The 25,327-nt window shown below is 41.6% G+C and overlaps 1 protein-coding gene across 1 annotated transcript in view; it reads right to left on the bottom strand.

Moving 5' to 3' along the window:
• vcp (valosin containing protein) overlaps positions 1–6,476 on the bottom strand; it is a 40,375-nt gene extending 33,899 nt beyond the window's left edge. Inside the window, exon 1 of the mRNA XM_073064346.1 lies at positions 6,307–6,476. Within this exon, the coding sequence (XP_072920447.1) occupies positions 6,307–6,323 (17 nt within the window). The 5' untranslated portion in view covers positions 6,324–6,476. The remainder of the gene's footprint in view (positions 1–6,306) is intronic.
• Between the last annotated feature and the right edge of the window lie 18,851 nt (positions 6,477–25,327).

The following is a 25,327-nucleotide window of genomic DNA, read 5'->3' on the forward strand; positions in this document are numbered from 1 at the left end:
AGATAAACAACCTCAGAATTCAAGATCTCTTTAGAATAGAGATGAGGAGGAATCTCTTCACCAAAAGGTGGTGAATCTGTGGAATTCATTGCCACAGATGACTCTAGGGGCCAAGTCTTTTGGTATAATTAAAGCAGAGGTTGATAGTTTCTTGATTCATAAAAGGGTCAAAGGTTTCAGGAAGGCAGGAGAATCAGCCATGATGGAACAGCAGAGCAGACTCAATGGACCAAATGGCCTAATTCATTTCCTCTGTCTTAAAGACATTGGAATACAAAGTCTGGGGGGAAAAATGCATCCAAAACACTTCATTTCCCAGAGACAGCTCAGTCCCCAAAGACAGTTTGAACCTTAAATATTAACTGTTAATGGCACAAATGGCACTTCAATGAGAAATTTCACAGAAATACTTTTGACAGCTAGCTAAACTCTGGGAAAGTGTTGATTGAACCTAGCCTAAAGGAACATTATTCGATGCTGTTAATCAGCATGGATGTCTACAAGTATCTGTATCACACAAATATTCCAAAGCTTTCGTACTTCCAATATTAAAAACACAAAATTCTTGAAACTTTTTCAGTTGTTCCTGAGCTGATTAATCTGCAAATCCAGATGACTGAATTCCCAGTGTAACTGTGGACACTCCATGTAGTTTCTAATTTTGGTTAAAAGTCAGAATGGCAATACTGATCAGCCATATAGATTGGAACTTCCAAGCAAGTATGTGTGAATACGCAAATCCTCAGAGTTACAAAAAGTAATTGCCAGCAGTTTCACATCAAAGCTTTGGGTCAATACCTTTATAAAGAGGAATATGAAACTAACATCTAACTTTGTCTAAGTGCCTGGCCATTCAGTTGAAAAGACTTTCCACTTATTTTGTATGCTCACATTTCCATTTTAGTATATTAACTTTGCATTCTCTTTTAAGTCCAGCTGTTTAAACACACTCAGCTTTACCTGAAAAAAAGTTATTTTTCCAATTTATAAGCATCCAAGCAATGCCCAGCTTTCTGTAAAATTCACAAAATGTTACATTCCCATCCAAATCATACTTCTCCTTATATTTTCCAATATACTGGTGTTCTGGTGTGGCCTCCTCCTCTCAGTGTTTCACAACACCTTCGCCACAAGTGTTATCAATTCTCCCCTTTATCTCCAAAACAGAGGCTGACTGCTTCGCAGATTTTCTCCATATAGCCCACAGAGCTTCAGACACCTATCATTTCAATTCTCTATGTTACAATGAAGCTCTATTCAAGTATGAAAAATAGTACCTTATCTTTCAATAGTCATATTTTAGCCAAAAGATTCAATCATTTCAAATATTCAGTCTAGTCTTTTATCTCACAGTTTCAGTTTATTTTTGCTCTTCAGACGTAATTTGCCATGCCTGACACAATGCTGGCACCATCATTTGCATCATTCACTTTCCCCTTGTCTGCTCACAACGACAAACCTATTTTATTCTCTCAGGCTTGAAATGTCTTTCCAAAGCTACAGCAAGCCCTTAAAATTACAACATTTTTTATCTTCTATTGTTTCAGTTTCCATTTTAACACACTTCCTTTCAAAGAATGAAAACCTATTTAGTGAAAAAAATCTGGCAAAGTGCTGTTTGAACCTAGCCTAAAAGATCATTCTTTGTAATGAACCCCTAAAGTTCAAAGTAAATTTTAGCATCAAGCAATGCATGTTACCATATACTACCTTGAGATTAACTTTATTGCAGGTATTCAGAAGAAAAATATACAATAGAATTTATGAAAAACCATACATTAGTAGACAAATACTAAAACAACCCTCACAAAGAGCTGGAAGAACTCAGCAAGCCAGGCAGCATCTATGGAAAAAAAGTACAAATGACATTTCGGGCCCAAACCCTTCGGCAGGACAACCAATGTGCAAAAGACAAACTGCAAATAAAAAATATCAAGTATATGAGTCATAAAGAATACTTGAAAGAGGGTCTTTAGGTCATAGAACAGTTCATAACAGTAGTGATTGAAGTTATTCATGCCATTCAGGAGACTGATGGCTGTAAGGCAACAGCCTATTGTGGGACCTAAAGCTTCTGTACCTCCTGCCCAAAGGTAATAATGAGAAGAGGGTGGATGGCAGAATCTTTGATAATGGATGCTGCTTTCTTGTGACGCATTCCATGTAAATGTATACAATGGTGGGGGGAATGAGCTGTGTCCACCATTTTCTGTAGCCTTTACCACTCCTGGGCATTTGTGATTCTATACCAGGCCTTGATGTAGCCAGTTAAGATGATCTCCACTCTGTATTCTAGAAATTTGTTAAAGTTTTTAGTGACATGCCGTATCTACACAAACTTCTAAGTAGAGGCACTGTCGAGCTGCCTTTGTGATGATACTTTGTGCTGGTCCCAGGACAGTTTCTGCTATGTTAATGCAAAGGCATCCAAAGCACTTCAATTTTCACTTAAAATAGTAAGTGTAATACTACCAATACATTACAACACCAGAAAATCATCATTACATTAATATGAACTGAACAGTCTTTCTAATCACTGAACAGTCCATGCTTTAGTCCCTTAGTCGTACATTGAACTATGTAGGACTAATTGAGATACCAGGCTATATATTTAGCACTCAAATGCAGGGTTGTTACCAATTACTTACATTGAATTAATCTTCATCCAGTGTGATCACAATCCCACTATATCCTTTATCATTTTATACCTAGAGCGACATATGAAATATTTGGCCCATCTGCATTAGCAGGAACTATTCCATTCCCTGTCTCAATATGTTCTGTTGTCTTCAGATGCAAAATAATTTCAAAAGACAAATCAGCAAAGGGAGATAACCCTAAAAAAAGAACTGATTTCCACAGGCAAAGCCAATTCTAGAACATTGATAAATCACATGTACTAAACAAGGAAAAAAACTTTTTTATGCCTTCCATGCAGAAAACTTCATCACATTAATACAGCTAAAAATCAACCAATTCAAACTCCAAACATGAGGAAATTTGCAGATGCTGGAAATTCAAACAACACACACAAAATGCTGGTGGAACACAGCAGGCCAGGCAGTATCTATAAGGAGAAGTACTGTCGACGTTTCGGGCCAAGACGAAGGGACTCAGCCCGAAACGTCGACAGTGCTTGTCATTATAGATGCTGCCTGGCTTGCCGTGTTCCACCAGCATTTTGTGTGTGCAATTCAAACTCTACTGCTTAGAGACAACAGATACAAAGTTACATCTTAATTCAGACACAAGAAACAGTGGCTGACAGCAAGAATTCAGCAGGTCAAGCAGCATCTGTGAGGGTGGGAGACATGTACCGTGGGGGAGATGAAATGACTTGTCAGATGGAAACCCTGCATCAAGACTGGTCTCAATCTGAAATGTCAACAATTTTTGCTGTAAACCTAATAATTTGTTGTTTTAATCAAGTCTTTGCTGTAACCAAAATGCTCTTCATGAAATGATAAATCCAAAAGTTCTCCATAATAGATTTTAAACAATGTCTTTTCTAAATTAATACCTTTTACCTAATTTGGATCTACAGTACAAAAGGAGATCAAAGAACAAATTACCAAAGGTTGATAGATCAGACTTTAAATGATGAATTCCATAACACTGGACCTGGTTAACGAAGGCAAAGCAACCAACATTAGGGGCGATCAACAGAAAGATTATGTGTTGCAGGAGTCAAACTGGTTACAAACAGTCTGCTGTTATTCAAATTCCCAGCTGATCAGGTTATAACCTCGCTCAACATTCCTGCTTATCCTTGATAACATTTAGCTTCCCTGCCTCAAAAAGTAATCAGGCACCTCTTCCACTACGTTTTCATGAACCAGGTTCCAAAGAATCAAATTCCAAAAAAATTCACATTTCAGTCTTAAGACAGTCATTTATTTTTAATTCTGGGAAATGTTAAAGCTAGAAAAGAGAACATTCTCTTCATTTCCACAACTGAAACAGATTCTATGTTTCAATCAAGTTCCCCTTTACTCTTCCAAATTTACACACTAACATCTTCCCTCAAAACAATCTGTAACTCATGTATCATTCGATTAAGTCTTCTCTGACACCTTACATAACATCTCTAATTGTGTTCAATCCCCATCATTTAAAAAAAAACATTATGTTACCTTTCATAAGAACCTGAATACTAGCTTTTTGATACAATAGGAAACCCAGGTCCCTCTGCAATTTCAAGATAATGCTCTTTTTTTCCAACAATGATGGTTGAGAATGGGAACAAAATTAGGAGATTTGGGCCATGTGAGAAGGTTGAAAACCATATGAAGAAATAGTGTAGACTACCAAAGGATTTATCAAAAGAAGCAAATCAAGGATTGTGGATATTATTCCAGTTCCCTTTTAGAGATGAAAATGCTACTAGTTCTTGACTCATAACTGAAAAGTTGTTGCCATTGGAAGTCATTCTCTCTTGACTCAGAAAGAATAATAGTTACATTAAAAGGAGTTAAAAATCTTACACTATTACTGGCTTGAAAATAAAATCAAAAGCAAAAAATTAAACAAATAAAAAATACAAAAGCTGTTTCATGCATGTTACTGCCAATATCAAAATATTTAAAAAAAATTACTGAAACTGGATTATCTGAAACAAAGGTGGTGGAAATTCTCAGCATTTCCAGCACTGAGCCCTACAGCAATAAAGCACAGAGGCATGCCTTTCGGCCAATGAGTCTGCACCAAGGTCCCTATTTCCTGCATTCCCTCTATGAAGCTATCCAAGTGCTTCAGAAATAGTACTGTACCTGCCTCAAACACTCCCCCTGTCAACTTACTCCACACACTCACCATCATATGTGGAAAAAATTGTCCTTCAAGTCCCTTTAAATATTTCCCCTTCCATTCTTAATCTCTGTCCCCTGGTTTTGGACTCCCCTCTCGAGGAAAGGAGCATTGTTTGTTTCTTTGTGCAAGTTATTGGGCAACTTAACAATTACTTTAAAACAGGTTTATCTAATTCAAATGAGAATTTGGAATTATAGACCTCAACTTTACTCCAGAAAAATCAAGAAAATAAACAGTATGAATGTCAAAACCACAAAAATCCAATAACATGGCAGATACATTATCCTGAAAATGTGGTGTGATACCTATTATATCCGTGCACAAGGGACTTCTACTTTGAATGGGTTTGGAAGCAATAGTATAGTTAATGTGGTAAACCCAGGCAAACAACACAGGAGATTATAATATAGGATTAATGTTTGAGTAGAATTTCTTATGGAAATGGTTACAGATAAACTTTGCTAAAGAACTAGAATTACTATGATTACGGATAATGATATTGACTAAATGGGAAAACAACTAGGTACTAAGATATGCCTGCACAGCAGACAGTTTCAACATGAGCTCAGATATACAACCCTGGAAAAGTAAAATTGACCTTCAACCTTTAACCCTGCTGCATATGTAATATATTGTTGGCATAATTTATCAAAGTGTTCCATGCCCTTTTGTGTGTATGCACGTACAATCATACAATTGTAGGACACACAACCGAACATATTTAGTTCAAAACATGAAAGGCCCACAGACTAAAAATGTATGATATTAGCAACATAAATGAGGTACAAGTGTACTATTTACAGTACCATTTCCGTTGTAAAATTAAAATATGAACGCTGATTGAACAATATCATAGTGTCAGGCCCATTCTTGAGGAATTACATGAGCAGATTATCAATAAAACAAACAAAAATTAAGTATTTCTATTGTCCGTTCTGATTACTTCCGTCGATCAGTACATGCCAAATTTTAAACGTCAAGCGACAGGAATAACATTATGGCTGGGCGTTTGCTTATTCGCTAATGCCGATTCTCAGTGTTGGGTAATGGGATTGAGATAATGGCAGAAGTCAATCAAATGGTATGCCATTGATCTCGGTTGTTTGGAAGATGCCAAGATGCCAAGCAAAATACGGCGAACTAGGCCCTTACAAAAAAAACTCATCCTGGTGACCGGGGAGAATTAAATTGCCGCAAGCAAACTGCGGACGGACGTGACCGCATCCTCCCCGCAGGCCCACCGAGAAAATACACCACACGTTCAAGGGAATTGGGCATCTTCATGTCGCCGGCCCCGCGCAGCGCTGGCAGCTAGGCCGGAATGACACAGTGAAATTGGACGGCCCACCTTCTCCCTTCCCCCTCCCTACTGCCTACTGCAGTGAACCAGCAGAAGCCTAAGGCCTACCGGTCTTCAAAGACGGAGGGGAGAGAGCAGACATCGGCTCCTCCAGTGCACCCGCCCCCGCCGTACCCCGGCCCCCCGTGTTAACTCACTCTCCTCCCGACGCCATCGCCGATCAGCTTCCCTCTTCACGCCGCGGGTGTGGTCAGTTATCTGGCCCTGGAGCCGATTTTCAGCAAGTCCCTCTGTGCCTCACTCACTCTCTCCCGTCACTCAGCGGCCCCAGCCTCCCTCAACCTCCCGAGTCACGCCCCTCAGCAACAGCGGCGCGTCATCCCAGGCTCACAACGAGGCTGCCCAATCCAGAACCTTCCTCAGGACAGTACGTCACCGCCGCCCCGCTCCCCGCGGGCTCGCGCGGCTGCGCCCTGAGTCACGTTCCGAGTCCGAGCTGTCAATCATCCGACCCGGAAAGAACTGATTCTGTACAGTCATCGCAAAACAGTCTGCGATACGGTAATAGCATGTGCGCACTTTAAAGGCATTCAAATCACTGCATTTCAACATTACTCTCCTGATTTGATTAAGCCTTTAAAAAAAAATTGCCGGTCTCAGCTGTGCCTCACTTAACTCCCATCATTTTTCATAATGTCCGGGTCTGAAAGGATCAACAAACAAATCGAAACCATTGAACGTCATTGAATAGTCAACATGGATTTAATTTAGGGGAAATTTTGTTCGACTAATCTTCTGGGCTTTATGATGACGGGGAGCAAAATATGGATTTTCAAAAGACTCGATAAGGTTCTACCCGGGGGGGTTGTGTACATGGAATTAGGGGTGATACACGAGCCTTCGTTGAAAACAAAAGTGTCGAAATAAAAGTGTCTTAAATTGGCCGTCTGTGACCCCCTGCATTTACGGCTTGAGCCCCAACCGTTCACAATCCGTATCAGCAATTTGGCCGAGGGGATAAAACGTAACACCCGCAAGTTCAATAATGACGCAAAACTACGTGAGAATTTAAATCATAATGAGGATGAAAAGGCCTCAAGAGGATATTAGCAAACTAGAAATGTTACCCAATGATGAGAATTTTAAATCAGTACAATTGTGATACTGTGATTCTATAAGACAAGTTTTTTAGAGCTGTTGGGGAGGGTTTAAACGAATTTGGCGGAGGAGGGAGGGTGGGAGCCAGAGTGACAGTGCTGAGAGTGGGGCAGTTGGCATGTCAGTCAGTGTATTGTGTGTAGTGAGACTGTGAGGAAGGACAGGCAGATGATGGGGCAAAATTGCCCTCAGTGGGATGAGTTTGTTATATTTGAAGGCACAAAATGCTGGAAGGGAGTCAGCAGGTCAGGTAGCATCTATGGAAATGAGTGAACAGTCTGCAGTGTGGGCCAAGACCCTTCTTCATGACAGAGAAGGAAGGGAGAAGGTGCCAGAATCAAACAGGTGGGGCGGGGCGGTCGAAGAGACTAGCTGGAAGGTGATAGGTGAAGCCAGGTGGGTAGGAAAGGTCAAGGGCTGGAATCTGGTGAGAGAGGAGAGTGGAGGATAGGAGAAAGGGAAGAAGGAGGGGGCCCAGAGGGAAGTAATAGGCAGATGAGAAGAGATAAAAGGTCAGAGTGGGGAATGGTTTATCGGAAAGAGAAATCAATATTCATCCTATCAATTTAAAGGCTACTAAGATGAAATAAAAAGTGTGCTCCTCCACACACTGAGAGTGGCCTCACCTTGGCACGAAAGGAAGCCGTGGACCGACACGTCGGCATGGGAACGCGAATTAAAATATTTGCCCACCTGGAAGTCCCGCTTATGGCGGATGGTGCGGAGGTGCTCAACGAAGCGGTCCCCTAATTTAGAGGAGGCCACATCAGGAGCTCTGGACACAATAGACGACCCCAGCAGATTCGCAGGCATTGTCTCACCTGGAAGGACTACCTCGGGCCCTGAATGGAGGTGAGGGAGGAGGGGAATAGGCCGCTTGCAAGGATAAGTGCTGGGAGGAGATTAGTGGGGAGGGACAAATGTGCAAGGGAATCTCAGAGGGAGTGATCTCAGCAGAAAGCGGAGAGTGGGGGAGGTAAAGATACGTTTAGTGGTAGGGCCCCTTTGGAGATGGCGGAAGTTGCAGAGGATAATGTGTTGGGTGCGGTGGTAGGTAAGCACAAGAGGAACTCTATCACTATTGGCGGGAAGATGGAGTGAGCGTGGATGTACAGGAAATGGAGGAAATGTGAGTGAGGGCAGTATCAGTAGTGGAGGGAGGGAAACGCCATTCTTTAAAGAAGGAGGACATCTCTCTTGTCCTGGAACAGAAAGCTGTGCCCTGCGAATAGATGCCAAAGAGGATTGTTGCAGGAGATCGGGTGGGAAGAGCTACAGTCGAGATAATTGTGGGAATCAGTAGGTTTATAAAAGATGTCGATTGACAGTTATTCTCCAAAGATGTCGATTGACAGAAAGATCAAGAAAGGGAGGAAAGGCTGTGTAGCGTAGTTAGAGACTGGCAGTTATGACGTGTGGGCATCACTGTGCCCTGGCTCAAAGAAGTTGGGACGTTAACATCCAAGGATATACATTGTACTGAAAGGACAGGCAGGTAGACAGAGGGAATGGAGTGACTGTTGGTAAAAAGTGAAATCAAATCCTTATGACGAGAAGATACAGAATCCTTGTGGGTAGAGTTAATAACCTGCAAGGGTGAAAAGACCCTGATGAGAGTTATATACAAGCCTCTGAACAGTAGCTAGGATGTGGGATATAAACATCAATAATCTAACACTACTTGTTGCTACATTATATGCCATTTCTTTTGCTTTTATGTGGTCTTTGACTTTCCTTGTCAGCCACTGGTGCCTCATCCTCCCTTTAGAATACTTCTTCATCTTTGGGACATATCTATCCTGCACCTTCCGAATTGCCCCAAGAAACTCCAGGCCTTGCTGTTCATCCAATCAATTTTGGCCAGCTCCTCTATCATGTCTCTGTAATTCTCTTTACTCCACTGTTAATACTGATACATCTAACTCTATCTTCACCCTGTACACATGTATTCTGCCAAACAAAACTACAGGTCCACAATCCCTTATCCAAAATCCTTGGGGCCAGTTGCATTTCAGAATTCAGAACTTTTCAGATTTCAGAAAATTGATAATTATATTGATAATTAACCTGGCTCAGTGCGGGTGGACTTTAGGACCCAGGGGAGCTCTGGACCTACGGACATCATCCCATATACTTTAAATCATCTCTAGATTACTTATAGTACCTAATACAATGTAAATGTTATGTAAATAGTTGTTATACTGTATTGTATAGGGAATAATGACAAGATAAAAAGTCCATACATGCTCAAACAATGAGTGCTGGAGAGAGAACTTCCCCCAATCTGCGCTCTTTTACAAATACTATTACAGTTTATTTATAGAGTAGTATACTGATAAATGAAATAGTGGGATAATTATAAACCATAAATACACTAGTACATTTTATTTCCAACAAAAACATTCAATAAAACATAAAAATATACAGCTTCAAACGAACCAAATCAAACAGATGGTAAATGACTTATTGGAATAAATGTAGAATGTAAATACTCTAGGACATACACAGGTTCAAACTAAGCTAAAGATGTACAGGTACCTCTAGTTAAGTTGCATTATGTCTGGCAAGCAAAGCTAAATACTCTACAGGTACCTGATGGGCCAGGAACAGGATTCTCAAGTTATGAAGCAGCACTAAGACAGACGGCGTTTTTAAAGACTTCTTTAAGTGTCATCTGTCTTATTAACATAGGTTTATGTCTAAGCAATCTCTCTTTAACTGAATAAACTGCCATAATCTCTTGCTCACTGATAAATGCACGTTGTTCAAGGCCAGCAATGAACTGATCACACATTTTCACCATATCATCTATGGGGATTTTTTCACCTGTGTTCACTATGTCATCATCATAATCACTACTATCTTCATGCTGATCTGTATTTAACACCATTTCAGCAAATTCCCCATCACTCAAGTGACGTCTGGCGGCCTCTGCTAGTGCTGCCACGTCACACCTGAGTGACGTCAGCTGTTGGCGCACCAAAGAAGCCTTGTTACACCACACTCTACACTCCATGAAAAAAACTTCGGTTTTTGGAGCTTTTCGGATTTCAGAATTTCGGATAAGGGATTGTGGATCTGTACATACAAAGCTAACATGCAGCTACAGCAGGCAATCAGAAAAGAAAATGAAGTTTTGACCTTTATTGGTAGTTGATTTGCATACAAGATGTCGTACTACAATTAATTAGGGCCCTGGGGCATTCTGTACAGTTTCAGTCCAATTATCTATATTTTTTAAAAAAGGATAAACTGTACTTGCTATAGAGGGAATGCTGTTAACATTCACCAGACTGGCCTTTTGGGTGGCAGGTCTGTTACATGATGTGAAATTGAAGAGACCAGCCCTCTAATATATAGAGTTTAGAAGAATGAGAGAGAACTTCGCTGAGTCTGTTAACGTTCTTAGAGGGTTTGCTAGCACAGAGGGGGAGTTGACCGAGGACTCTCGAAAGGGGGTTACAGTCTCTAAATAAAGGCAGGCCACTTAGGACTGAAAAGAAATCTCCTAACTCAGAAAGGGGTTGAATCTCTGGAATTTGCAGATTAGAGAGTGCCGGGGCCTCAGTTAGTGATAGGTTTCTGGATATTAAAAGGATACGGGGCTCGGGCAGGAAAACTGGGTTGGAAGATCACGCAATATTTTCCGCAATGGCAGATTGGGCTCGAGATGCTGAATAATTTACTCATGTTCCATTTCATGTGTTCTTTTGTTTTTGAGCATTTATTTTTAAATAAAAACATAAACCAGTATAATAGATTATGGATTGCAAGTAAGAAAGTGGAGAGAAAGCTCACTGAAGAAATTACTAGCAATCATTTCACTAGAAAACTTTAATAAAAATGTTCTTAACTTCCATTTATCTTGACATATAGCTACTGATAACAATGTAAGAACGTTGCCTGAGAGGCAGAGGCAGTTCACAACATTTAAGACGTATACACTTAACAGTTTTGATGTACAGAGGAATGTTAGGGTCCAAGTCCATAACTCCTTGAGAGTGACTACACGGGTTCATAGGGTGGTATAGCACAGATGGATTTATTAGTAGAGGCTCTGAGTGGAGGAAAATACGATAGAGGCATTTAATTAGCATAGCATTTAGAGTAATGCTTTGCAGTATCAGTGATCGGGATTAACATTGGCCTAGAACAAATGCAAAATAAATTGTTCAATGAATCACTTTAACCCAGAGTGGAGCAATTTTGACAACATTTCTGATTGCCACGGTGTCCATTTGTAAATTGGTCTCCTCAGTTTTCAGTAAGACGTTTGTTTTCATAGTACAATTTTTCTGGTGGCAAGCTGCCATAGATGACATCAACATTAGTACAAGGAAAATTCAGATTCAGATTTATTTATCACATGTACATTGAAGCAGACAAATGTGTCGTTTGTGTTATCATCCAAGGATGACGTGCTGGGGGCAGATCCCCAGGTGTCACCACACGTTCCAGCACCCACATCGCATGCCATCTGTGCTTGGCAGAACAACATAGAACACAATAAAACAGAACATACCAAGCCACAAAGCAACGACAACATAAAGGCCTGTTCCTCCCTACCACCCACTCACCCGTGAACATAGACAGTTCCGTAACTCCAGTGGACACGTGGATTCGTGAACATTGACCTTTCAACTTTGCAGGGATTTGTCAAGGGTAATATTTTCAACCTCATTGGTCTGAAATTTTTTTTTATTTACTTACAAAAATGAACAAGCTTTCTTAACCCTGTGTCCTCTGAAACTGCTCGGTAAAGAAAAATAGATTAGATCAACCATTTCTTTTGCCTTCATTGAAGTCTGTACCTTCCTGATAATTTACATACAATGCTGTGCCGATAGGTTTTTTCAGTCACAGAAGGCAAACTCGCGATCACTCTTGATTTCTACCTTAGGATTACTCTAGGCTGCTGAAGCTGGTTTCTGCATCATCCCACATTTGCTACTCACTGCTCAAACTCTAACACTGAGAAGGGACTTCATCTACACTTGCTTCAAACCAAAGATACCAACAGAGCTGACATAGGCACCATTGCCTACATGCAGGACAGGGGGGTGGACACCTGCCTGATCAGCTTGGACCAGGAGAAAGCCTTCGACAGGATATCACACACCTGCATGATGACGTACTCTCCAAATTGGGATTTGGGGAGGGAAGCAGGATTTGGATTAAACTGCTCTACACAGACATCTGTAGTACAGTCCAGGTCAATGGGTGGGAAACAGATAGCTTCCCCATCAGGTCTGGAGTCAGGCAGGGCTGCCCTCTCTCCCCTGTCTTGTTCGTGTGCTGCATTGAACTGTTTACTGAAGCCGTCAGGAGGGATGAGGGCATAAGAGGGGTGAAGCTACCAGGCAGTGGAGGGTCCCACGTGAAAACCTCCCTGTACGTGGACGAGATCACCATCTTCTGCTCTGATCCGAGGTCAGTTCGCAGGCTGATTAGCATCGAGTTTGAGCTGACGTCAGGGGCCAGGGTCAACCGCACGAAGAGTGAAGCCATGCTCTTCGGCAACTGGCCTGACCGATCCAGTGTCCCCTTCACCATTAGGTCTGATCATGTGAGGGTGTCGGGGATCTGGTTCGGTGTGGGGGCAGAGGCGTGCAGGAAGAACTGGCTGGAGCAGACTGCCAAGGTAAAACAGAAACTGGGACTGTGTATCGATAAAGGGGAAGAACCTGGTCACCAGGTGTGAGGTGCTCTCAGGGCTGCTGTACTTGGCGCAAGTGTGGCCCGTCCCCTGCTCCTACAGCTCAGAAATCACCAGAGCCGTCTTCAGGATCATCTGGGGATCCAAGATGGAGTGAGTCAGAAGGGCAACCATGTACAAGTCCCTGGACAATGGGGGCAAAAACATTCCCAATGTCGCCCTCACCCTGATGGCCAGCTTCGTGTGTGGCTGCATCAGGTTGTGTGTGGAACCCAAATATGTGGGCACCAAGTACCATTACGTGCCCAGGTTCTACCCTGGTTACGAAAGATGGGCCTGGCCCCTTTCCTGCACAACGCCCCAGTCAGCTGTACATTGTCACACTACCTGATCTTCATGGAGAAGTTCTTCCAGGGCAACACCCTTGAGCACAGGGCCATCAGGCAGTGGTCGGCACGTAATGTCCTGCAGGCACTGCAGGAGAAGGACGTGATGGACACAGTGGGGTGGTTCCCTGAGCAGACCGTCCAGGTCACGTGGCAAAATGCCACATCACCAGATCTCACCAACAGGCTGGTAGTGAGAGGGGCCGTCCCAGTCAGATCCCTCCTGTACACCTGGAACATCGTCTCTATATCCCGCTGCCCACGGGAGGACTGCAGTGAGGAGGAGTCGGTGACCCACCGCTTTGCCCACTGTGGGTTCGCAGAGAAGGTGTGGAGGAGGATGAAAGGGCTGGTGTCACGCTTCATCCCCAGCAGCTGCGTAACAGAGAACTCTCTGCTCTACGGGCTGTTCTCGGGGACACACACGGAGACAAACATCCGGTGCTGCTGGCAGATCTTCAACTCGGTGAAAGACGCTCTTTGGTTGGCCCGAAACTTTGTGGTCTACCAGCACGTGGAGATGTCCGTGGGGGAATGCTGCTGACTGGCACATTCTGGGCTGCAGGAGTACGTGCTGAGGGACGCACTCAAACTCGGTGCAGCCACCGCAATGGCCCGTTGGAGAAGGACCACGGTTTAGAGTTCTTCTCCCGCGGGAGAGGGAGGGGTAGGGTGGTGGGGAGTATACCCCTCAACAGTGGTTTACAATATGAATCAACAGAGTGCCACGTGAGTGACTGAAATTGTTGAACTGTATAGAATGTAATGGTAATGTCTGTAAAGTATTCAGAGTGATCGAATGGTTTATTGTAAGTAATTTTATTGTGAATGAAGTATATTTTGTTTAAAAAATTTACTTGCTTTTGCAGCCCTCCTGGATTGCAAAAATTTCAGACATCTGCCTGACAGCTTTCCATCAGGAGTACGTGAATGAACCCTGTAGGGTTTCCCCCGAACAATAAGTAGATTAGTTTTATGAAGGAGTGAAAGTCAGCTTTATTTGTCACACTACCTTGAAACACCACAACGTACAGTGAAATATGTCGTTTCACATCAATGAAGACTCTTTGAGGCACGGCCTGCTTCTGGTGCCAAATTGGCACGCCAGCAACTCATTAATCCTAACCCCAACAATACGTTTTCAGATTGTGTGAGGAAACTTGAGCACCTGGAAGAAACCCATGTGGTCAGAGGGATAACGTCCAGACTCCTGACAGACATGGTGGTTATCAAAACCCCTCTGTTTATCACTGGCACTGTTACAGCAATTGCACTAACCACTGCACTACCGCACCACCCTGCATCAATATGTAGGATTCATGAGGGCATTGTTCTTCCTGACCTCATGGAATATTCTCACTTACTTCCTGTCATTGCAACATCCATTTTGTTCCAGGAAGCTGGAAGAATTATATTGTGGCATCAACATTTAAAATTTAAATAGAATCATTCACAGACTAATATGAATGCTGACAGCTGCAGGAATTTGTGACTCACAGGAGCGTAGCAGTTAACGTGATGCTATTGCAGATGAGAGTGTCAGAGTTGCCAGTTCAATTCCGGCATCCTCTGTAAGAAGGTTTGTATATTCCTATTAAACTATAAGACATAGGAGCAAAATTAGGCCATTTGGCCCCTCATTTCTGCTCTGCCGTTCAATCATGTGTAATGCCCTGATTCATATTTTCACTGTTATGCTGTATGTATTTTATTTTGACTGTTCAATAAGAACAGTCTGTTGTGTTTTCATGCTTGTTTGGGTTATTGTTGAAGATAAGAGAGAGGAGAAATGTGTGCCATTCAATTAGGATGGTCGGATTAAGGGGAGGTTTCTCTGGTGAGGGACACTAGGGTTTGGTGAAGATTTTGTTCGAGAGGAGATGAAGAGAGAAGATGCTGGGGAGAACTGGTCGTAGCATATGATCTGCTGGGAGACCCGTTTGTTTGAGATAGACTGTGAGCAATATTCAGAAGCTGGTGTGTGCTTTCACGTTGACCGAGGGGCCCAGTGTATGAGTGACAGAGAAGTTTAAGATGAGCTGCAGCTTATGCATATTTGACTGTTCAATTATAATGAGCCTTTTCTTTTTGTTATTCTTTACTAACCCTTTAGTTAAGATTCATAAATATAATTCCTTTTATTGTCTGCAGTGCACTGTCTGTTATTTCGTGGCATTAATTTGTAACAGGGTAGCAAATGACACAGCATCCACACAAAAAAGGGGTTTGGGGGGAGCGCGTCTCAATCTCACAAGTTTGACGGGGTTGGAGGTTGTCTTCCCTACACTTATGCAGCCAAGGAAACCAGGGTGTTTCACCTGGCTAACTATTTGTCCCCTCCTCGGCCCCACTCCACAGCCTTCATCCAGTAACCTTTGATGCCGGGTCCAATTGAGAATCTATCAAGCTCAATACACCCAACAACCTGGCCTCCACAGCTGCCTGTGGTAATAAATTCCACAAATTCATCACCCTTTGGCTAAAGAAATTTCTCTGCATCTCTTTTTTAAATGGACGCTCCTCTATCCTGAGGCTGTGCTCTCTTGTCCTAGACTCCCCCCACCATAGGAAACATCCTTTCCACATCTACTCTATCTACGCCTTTCAACATTCAAAAGGTTTCATTGAGACCTCTGTGGTGATATCACGTGCAATGAAGTGCCAGTACCTGATTGGACAGCACTGAGCATGCGTGGGAATTGCCAGAGTGTTTCCACATGTGGCGGGGTTAAGAAGTGTTTGTTTATTTCTGTAAATAAAAGTTCTCCAGTTCTGCCAGAATATGATTCTTAATTGTTAACCTACAGTATGTTTAAAAAGAAGTAACATAGCATGTTGTCAGAAGTGCTTTTGGAAGAATAACACGGGAGAATTGAGAATCAAGAATCAAAGATAATCGGAACAAAAAGAAAAAAGCTCGAACGGTAATCAGTGAAATGTAAGTTTTACAACCCCCACATCAATTGCAGCCGACTGGCAATAGAGCTGACAATTGGAGGATATTCAAGCAACAGTTTGAAATATACTTATCGGCCATCGGAGTTGATAGAAAAGCAGACAAAACCAAAGTGGCAAACCTGCTCCATGAAATGGAAATGACGCAGTAGAGGTATATAATAATTTTGTCTTTGAAGGTGGAGATAATTTCAATTGAAAGTCGATAATGGACAGATTTGAAGTATTTTGTATACCTAAGCGTAATTTAACGTATGAACGATATAAATTCTTCTCATGTGCGTAAAAGGCTACTGAAACAATTGATCAGTATGTGACTGAGTTAAGAAAGCGTAGTAGAATGTGTGAGTTTGGCTTGCTCGCAGACTCTGTTATTAAAGATAGACTGGTTTGTGGCATTTGAGATAATGCTCTGAGAGAAAGGCTTTTGCGTGAGCAAGATTTAAATTTTGAACAAGCTTTCGTGCTCTGCAAAGCTTCTGAGACCGTGACGTTGCAGGCTTAAGAGCTTTCTGTTGAAAACTGCAATGTAAACACCGTAAAAAAGCACGAATATATCAAGAAATATAATAATACGTCGACAAAACCGACGGAGAGCAATACGGCATTTTGAAAAAAAAGTTATGTGGTCGCTGCATGCGGGAACATCGCCCAAATCAGTGTTTCACATATGGCAAAATTTGCTACAACTGCGGTAAGATTAATAATTTTTCACGCTGTTGTAGAAGTAGAAAGAAGGAAAATGAAATGAAACAAGTAAATGCAGTGATTGAAGATGAACATGAGGAATTTTATATAAATGCGCTTTATGAAAATGCTGATGTGGAGAATATAAAAGCAGTAGCTGCAGTGTCTGAGACGACCAAACAGGAGGCAATTGATGATATGAAAAAGCAATGGCAGGAGGAGGTTGCTTCAATGCAAGCGGTAATGAAAGAGACAGTGAGAGAATATGAGATTCAGTCTAATCACTGTCTAGAGCAAAGATGCTCACAGTGGGCACAGTGTAAGGAAGAAGTGAAAGCACAAGTAACGGAATGGAGAAGTTTTATTGAAATGATGAAGTCTCATCATAAAATAAATTACACAGTTAATGAATGAATTAGATGAAGAAAAGAAGATTCATATTCCATTACAAATGGAAGTGGAAGGAATTAGGAAAGATACAGTCCAAACAGAAGCAGGGAGGCAGATTTCTGAGGAGGATAGCGTGAACTGCTTATCTGAAATTCCAGATTTGAACCAGGAGACGTGTGAGAGTATATCAAAAAGTTTAGTTGAGATACATGAAGAAAAGCGTAAAGCAGAAAAGAAGAAAAAGAAGAAGCACAGGAAGAGTCATGGCTCAGATAGCAAAGAGCCAACGTCAGAGTTTCAGTTAGCTGATTTGTTTATTGGTTAATGGTGTTATTTGTTTTTCTTTTTAAGGAAAAGAAGATGTGATTCTTCAGAGATTCAGTTAACTGATGCAGACGAGACAAAACATGTAAATAATAACAAGGAAACACAAGATCTGTGTGTACCAATTAGAAGGTCTACTCATGTTCGTAAACCCACAGAGAGACTGTTAGAGACTTTTTGAATTATGTATTTGTCTTGATAAATGTTGTTAATGTTTTTCTTTTTAAGGAAGGGAAGATGTAGTGATATCACGTGCAATGATGTGCCAGTACCTGATTGGAGAGCACTGAGCATGCGCAGGGTTTGCCAGAATGTTTCCACACGTGGCGGGGTTAAGATGTGTTTGTTTATTTCCGTAAATAAAAGTTCTCTCATTCTTCCAGAATATAATTGTTAACCCGCGGTATGTTTAAATAGAAGTAACATAACAATCCCCTCTCATCCTTCTGAATTCCAGTGAATACAGAACCAGAGCTATCAAACTTTCTTCATATAATACCTTCTCATTCCCAGAATCATCCTTGTGAACCTCCTCTGAACCCTCATCACTGACTCTACCTGCAAGTTAATCTTTAGGGTGTTCTGTACAAGTACTCCCAAGTCCCTTTGCATCTCAGATTTTTGGATTTTCTCCCCATTTAGAAAATAGTCTGCACATTTATTTCTACTACCAAGGTGCATGACAATGTATTTTCCAACATTGTATTTCATTTGCCGCTCTCTTGCCCATTCTCCTAATCTAAGCCCTTCTGCAGCCTACCTGTTTCCTCAACACTACCTGCCCCTCCACCAATCTTCATATCTGCAAACTTGGCAACAAAGCCATCTATTCCACCATCTAAATCATTGATATACAACATAAAAAGAAGCAGCCCCAACACTAAACCCTGCAGGACATCACCAATCACTGGCAACCAACCAGAAAAGGATCCTTTTATTCCCACTCACTGCCTCCTACCAATCAGCCAATACTGTAACCATGCCAGTAACTTTCCTGTAATACCATGGGCTCCTAACTTGGTAAGCAGCCTCATGTGTGGCACCTTGTCAAAGGCCTTCTGAAAGTCCAAATATACAACATCCACTACATCCCCTTTATCTATCCTACTTGTAATCTCCACAAAGAATTCCAATAGGTTCATCAGGCAAGATTTGCCCTTAAGGAAACCATGCTGACTTTGTCCTATCTTGTCTTGTGTCACCAAGTAATCCATAACCTCATCCTTAACAATTGATTCCAGCATCTTCCCAGTCACTGAGGTCAGGCCAACTGGTCTATAACTTCCTTTTTGCTGCCTTCCTCTTTTCTTAAAGATTGGAGTGACATTTGCAATTTTCCAGTCCTCTGGCACCATGCCAGAGTCCAATTATTTTTCAAAGATCATTATTAATGCCTCTACAATCCTACCACTACCTCTTTCAGAACCCAAGGGTGCAGTCCATCTGGTCCGGAGCGTGACATAAATCCTTCAGGTCTTTCAGCTTCTTGAGCACCTTCACCCTTGTAATAGTAACTACACTCACTTCTCTTCCCTCACACCCTTCAGCATCTGACACACTGCTAGTGTCCTCCACAGTGAAGTATGTGGGTTTCCTCTGAATGTTCTGGTTTTTTCCCACAGTCCAAAGATATACCGGTTAGTAGGTTAATTGGCCATTGTATATTGTCTTGTGATTAACCTTGTGTAGCCTCCGTGCCCCCAGTTGACCCCTGTTCGCCTAGGGTGAACCGCCGTCACCCCACCAGTAGTGCAATACTTCGGTGTAAATACGGTGTAATGCCCCCCCCCCCCCAGTACACGCTCACAATACAAATACCAGACAATACCCAAAAGTGAGTAAATAATTGCAACTTTATAGTAATTTCTTAGTGATGGGTTAGTAGAAACAGATAACCTAAAGGCACCAAAGTAATAATAAATTTGTCAGTCTGTGCACATATTTTAATACGTTGGAGCTCACGCCTCTGGTTCCTTCTGCAATGACCTTCCGAGCTTTCGGCCACCATCTGAACCGCCGACGTCCAGTATCCGTCACTCTGGAACCTCTGCCCACTCCACACACATCCATCCTCCTTGCTCTCCTCCCAAAAAAGACCGTGAACTCCTGCTCAGCTTACACAGACAAGATAGTAGAACAATTCTCCATTGGTTATTTTCCCCCTTATCAGTAGCCATAACCCAAACATACCAGACACAGAATCCCATTACAGCATTACAGAGAAGCCATTTCATTGTAACAATACAGAGAAGCCATTTTGTTAGCCTGAACAGTTAACACCACGATTACTGATACTGAGAACCCTACACTAGGGTTACATAGATGGTTGCTGGGTAGCACAGCTTGTTGGGCCGGATGACCCATAATGGTAATTTATTGCCAACAAAGATGGTGTGAGCATTTTCTGAGCCAACAAATCTTCCAAAGGTTTGCTCATTAACAAAGCATTTGAGGCAAATTTTACCAGAAAGCAGAAAAAAGCTGATGACGGGGTTGAGAGATTCTACTGCAAGATGCATTTGATGAAATTCTCCTTAATGGGTTTATCTTCAGGATAGGGATTGGAACTGGTTTATTATTGTCACATTTACAGAGGTACCGAGAAAAGCTCATCTTCCGTACAGATCAGATCACTAAGGTAACAAGGGAAGACAATAACCATGCAGAAAAAAATGTAACTGCTACAGAGAAAGTGGAATGCAGGTAAACAAGACAGTGCAAAATCATAACGAGGTACACTGTGAGGTCCAGATAGGAGCAGAGACACACTGTCGGTGTTTAGACTGGAGGAAAGTGTATTGTTGCATTCCCCTGCGCTAAGTAAAACAGAAACACAACAACTGCAATGGAACAGCACAGAAAAAATGCTGCAGGAGTTCAGCAGGTCAGGCAGCATCTATTGAGGGAAAAGAACAGGTGATGTTTCAGGCCAAGACCCTTCATCAGGACTGGAAAGATAGAGGGGAGAAACCAGAATAAATGGTTGGAGGGTGGGAGAGGAGCATGAGTTGGCAGGGGATAGGTGAACCCAGGTGAGAAGGAAAGGTGGATAGGTGTGAGAGAAGAGGAAGGGTAATGATGTGTAAAGCTGGCAGGTGATAGGTGGAACGGCTGAAAAAGTTGAGGAGGGGGTCAATCCTAGAGCCACTGCTTTTCTTACTACAAATTATTAACTTTGTCTTAGGTCTACAAGGCTCAATTTCCAAATTTATAGATGAAACAAAACTTTGAAGGATAGTATGTGGGGTGATTGATAAGTTTGTGGCCTAAGGTAGAAGGAGTCAATTTCAGAAAACCTAGCACATTTATTTTTCCTACATTTACACACTTAGTCCAGCGGTCATGGAGCATACCCCTTCTTTGTAGAAGTCGGTGTCTTGGACCTCCAGAAGTGGTCCACAGCAGGGGTGATTGATAAGTTCGTGGCCTAAGGTAGACGGAGATGAGTTATTAACTTCAAACTTCCTGCATTTTCACTCAGAGTTGAACTGCACGTGCATGTAACAAGAGCTGTGTAACTCAGCTCCTTCTACCTGAGGCAACGGACTTATCAATCACCCCATGCTGTGGACCACTTCTGGAGGTCCAAGACGTTCTCGTAACATACACGTGTAGTTCAACTCTTTGAGTGATAATGCAGGAAGTTTGAAGTTAATAGCTCATCTCCTTCTACCTTAGGCCACGAACTTATCAAGCACCCCTTGTAAACTCTGAAGCATAAAAGTACTTCAAAAGGATGTAGATGTGTGTACTTCATTAAAAGTGGCAGGTCAAGCTGCGATTGCAGTTAAAAATACGGAAGACCCAAGTCTTTATGAACTGTGGCTTAAAGAGCAAAGAGGCAATGATGAACTTGACACCAGTTCAGCCACAAGATTATCTTGCCGAGTATATGCAGTTCTGTGCACTATTCTTTTGGAAAGCTATAATTTTAAAATGACTCTAGGGATAAGAAGCTTTAGTATTGTGGATATACCGTAAGAGTTCTCCTTTGAACGGTTTGAAAGAATTTGAAAGGGTATCTGATGCAAGTAATTAAGTTATAAACAAAGGGAGGGTTAAGAACTAGAGGACATGAAGTGAAAGCAAAAGAATTAAAAATGCTATATGAGAAAGAACATTATAAGTAATCAGGGTCTGGAAAGCACCATTAGAGGAATTGTGATGGAAAGTTCACTTGTGAAATTCAAAACGGAAAACTTGAAAGGAAAACATTTGCAAAGCTGGAGAGGGGAAGAAAAGTAATGGTGATGGATTATACCTGCAGAGAGCTGACATGAGCTCAAAGTAGTCTTTTTCTACACTTCATCTTTTTTTAATTCTGTGATGATAGTAAAATCAATCATGCAATGGGTAATTTACAAATGTATTGTGATTACTAGTTCTAATTATGCACCAAGGAGGATTTGAGCAACATATCCTCTGAAAAGTAAGATATACCAAATCGGATTCATTAGATGGAAGAACACGTTTGAAATGTTGTTGAAGCTTCAGAAAAATGCAAGTTAAAAGTGAAAGTCACCAGTAATTTATTAAAGATATGTTTATTTGACTAATTTGACAAGAAGTAGGGAGTGTTGGCGAGGTAGAGCACAGCATATTCTTGTGAACTTTTAAAAGGAGCATTCAAGGAATTCTATAAAATTGACTAAGGAACTAATAGCAGAGAGCAATGACAAGTGGTTTTCGCTCAGATTATTCTAGTTACAGAGTGTAAAATCTCCAGGAGTCAAAAGTACTGTTTTATTGTATATTGAACTTAGAACATTACAGCACAGTACAGGTCCTTTGGCCCACAGTGGTGTGCCAATCTTTTAACTTGCTCTAAAATCAATCCAAACCTTCCCCCCTACATAATCCTCACTTGTTTTAGCATCCATTTGCCTATATAAAATTTTCTTAAATGCCTCTAATCTATCTGCCTGTACCACCACCCTGGCAGTGTCTTCCACAAACCTGTGTAAAAAAAACTTACCTCTGACATTCCCCCTGTACCTTCCTCCAATAGGTCATTGACTTGGAATTACGTACAAAGGCAGAATGTTAATATTTTCATACAAAACAAATCTCAAAACCTCGTCAATGGCAATTATACAAGCTTTCAGGAAGAGAGAAGGTAGCGAAACAGACCAATGCAGAGCATATCACATTTAACATAGAGGGTGCATGATATCCTGTACCTTGTAGAAAGACTGAGGTACTAACAAGGTGAATGGTGGATTTTAGAAGAATTTGCAGAAACGAAGTATCTTGAAGTGTACACACACTTATCTTTGTCGATAGTTGGCCAGCTTGAGAAGGCTATAAAAATGCATACTGGGACCACTGGCACTTTAAGTAAAAGTATAAAGAGCAAACAAAGAGGTTATGCTAAACCATTAAGACTCAACTGGAATTCAGCACTCAATTTGGAAACCAACCTGCAGGAAGGATGTCAAAGCTTCAGCAATCTATGAGTTTAATAAGAACTTTCAAAACTATTATCCAAACTATTCAACTTTGAAAATACAAAAAAAAACACTTGATGCTGAAAATCTGAAATAAAAATGGAAAATACTGTAAAAATTCAGGAGGTCAGGCAGCACGTGACAATGTATTAGGTCCACGGCCCTTTGTTAGAACAGAACTGGAAAAAAGTAGATGCAAGCAAGTTTTCAGTAAGAGAGAAATTGTAGAAGAGATGTTTATTTTATAAAAAAAGACCATTTATAGTTAATATTGTGGATATACTGTAAGAGTTCTCCTTTGAACATGGTGGTAGTTATGAACACATTAGGCTTCTTGGTCGGTATAATAAGCTGTTGGTAGTGAAGCCTTGAGCCGTCAGGCAGGCAAGACTTTGAGTAACTGAAGAAAACCTGAGCAAATGTGATTAAAAAAAAACGTACTGATAAAACTGAATAGATCAGTTAGCATTTGTGGAGGGAGGAACATTATCATTTTGGATGAGAGACTGTTCATCTGACCTGAGAAAGAGAGAAATACATGAAACTAGAGAGCACCAAACTGTGGTGGAGCATTTCACTGATCGATTGAAGATATCTGGCAAGTGGAACAGGTTAAACCACTAAAGCTGAATGTGTAGGGATGAAACAAAGAATGCCATCAAACTCCCCACATTCTATTCCTTACCTACCGCAACCCAAGTCTCAATCAATATATGTACTTATCAAAGAAGTGTCCCAGCAATGGCTCAGGAATACCACTTTTCACTATCCTAGCAGTTAGCACAGCACTTCGCAGCACCTTCTCGAGATCAGAGTTCAATTCCCACCTCCGTCTATATAGGGTTTGTATGTTATTCCCACGTGAGTTTCCTCCGGCGGGTCTCCAATTTCCTCCTGTGTTCTAAAGATGTATTGTTGGGGTGGGTGAGTTGTGGCCGGGCTATGTTGGCGCTGGAAGAGTAGCAACAATTGTGGACTGCCCTCGGCACGATCCTTGCTGATTTGATTGATGCAAGTGATGCATTTCATTGCATGTTTCACTGAACATGTGACAAATAAAGCTAATCTTTAATCCTGTGTTTGCTTGCCTATAAGTCAATTCTCTACCTGTGCTACTACTGACTATTTAATTCTGTCGTTACAGAATAACTCCAGGAACTTGATAGCTCCCTACTTTTAGCACAAATCACATAGCTCCCATCTGTGACCTTTCATAACATCTTCCTTAGTTGTTAATTGCCACTTGTTCCTTCCTGTCCTATTTTTTCCTAAGCACTTTCTATCCTAGAATACCATCACCAAGTCCTATCCTCTTTCGGGACACATATTGGTTTTTACTTCATCTTAATCCTACCTAGTTATTTATATCTGCACCTCACTAATCTTATAGATGCTGCTTTATTGTGTACATACATTCAAGACTCATTTTTATATTCCTCATTCCCCTTGTATCTAATACTGAACTAAATCCTTCATTGTTCTGATCAAATAATCTCAATTTTTGGTACATTTTTTTCTCCTTGCTTTTACCATATACTGGTCTCCACCCAGACTAGTACACCTCCCTGTTCAAACACTGGACCAGCCCAGTTAAGGTGCAACCAAACTCTTTTGCCCGATGCTCTTGGAGCTCCTCCCCTTTGCATAGTGCATTTTCCCAACAAATACTGAATTTACTATTTCTATTCTCAATAATGGTGGGTATAACCTTGAGATTAGAACCTTCTTCCCAAGCTCCGAAAATTTTGAATGGAAGACCCACATTTTTTTTTACTTCTTATGTCAAAGGTCCATCATGAATTATGACTTCTAGGGTTTTTAGAAAGCTTTATTTATCACACGTATATCAGCATCGAAACATACGTTGAGATTGTTTGCGTCGATGACCAACACAGTCCGAGGAATAACCTGGGGGCAGCCCGCAGGTGTCACCACTCTTCCAGCGGCAATGTAGCATTCACAAACCATGCGTCTTTGGAATGTGGGAGGAACCCAGAGCACCCGGAGGGAACCCACGCAGGCACAGGGAGACTGTAGAAACTCCTAAGTGGCAGGAATCAAACCCGGATCTGTGACGACGGACACTGTGGCTGTAAAGCATTTCACTAATCACTGGTGTGTTGCCTTTAGAATGTCTTTCATTCTCACCACGATACTCTTTCTGGCATCAAGGAGGCAGGATGAAACTCGTGTTTAAACTTATAAATAATGCTCA

The sequence above is a fragment of the Hemitrygon akajei genome, chromosome 13, assembly GCF_048418815.1.
Source record: "Hemitrygon akajei chromosome 13, sHemAka1.3, whole genome shotgun sequence".
NCBI lineage: Eukaryota > Metazoa > Chordata > Chondrichthyes > Myliobatiformes > Dasyatidae > Hemitrygon > Hemitrygon akajei.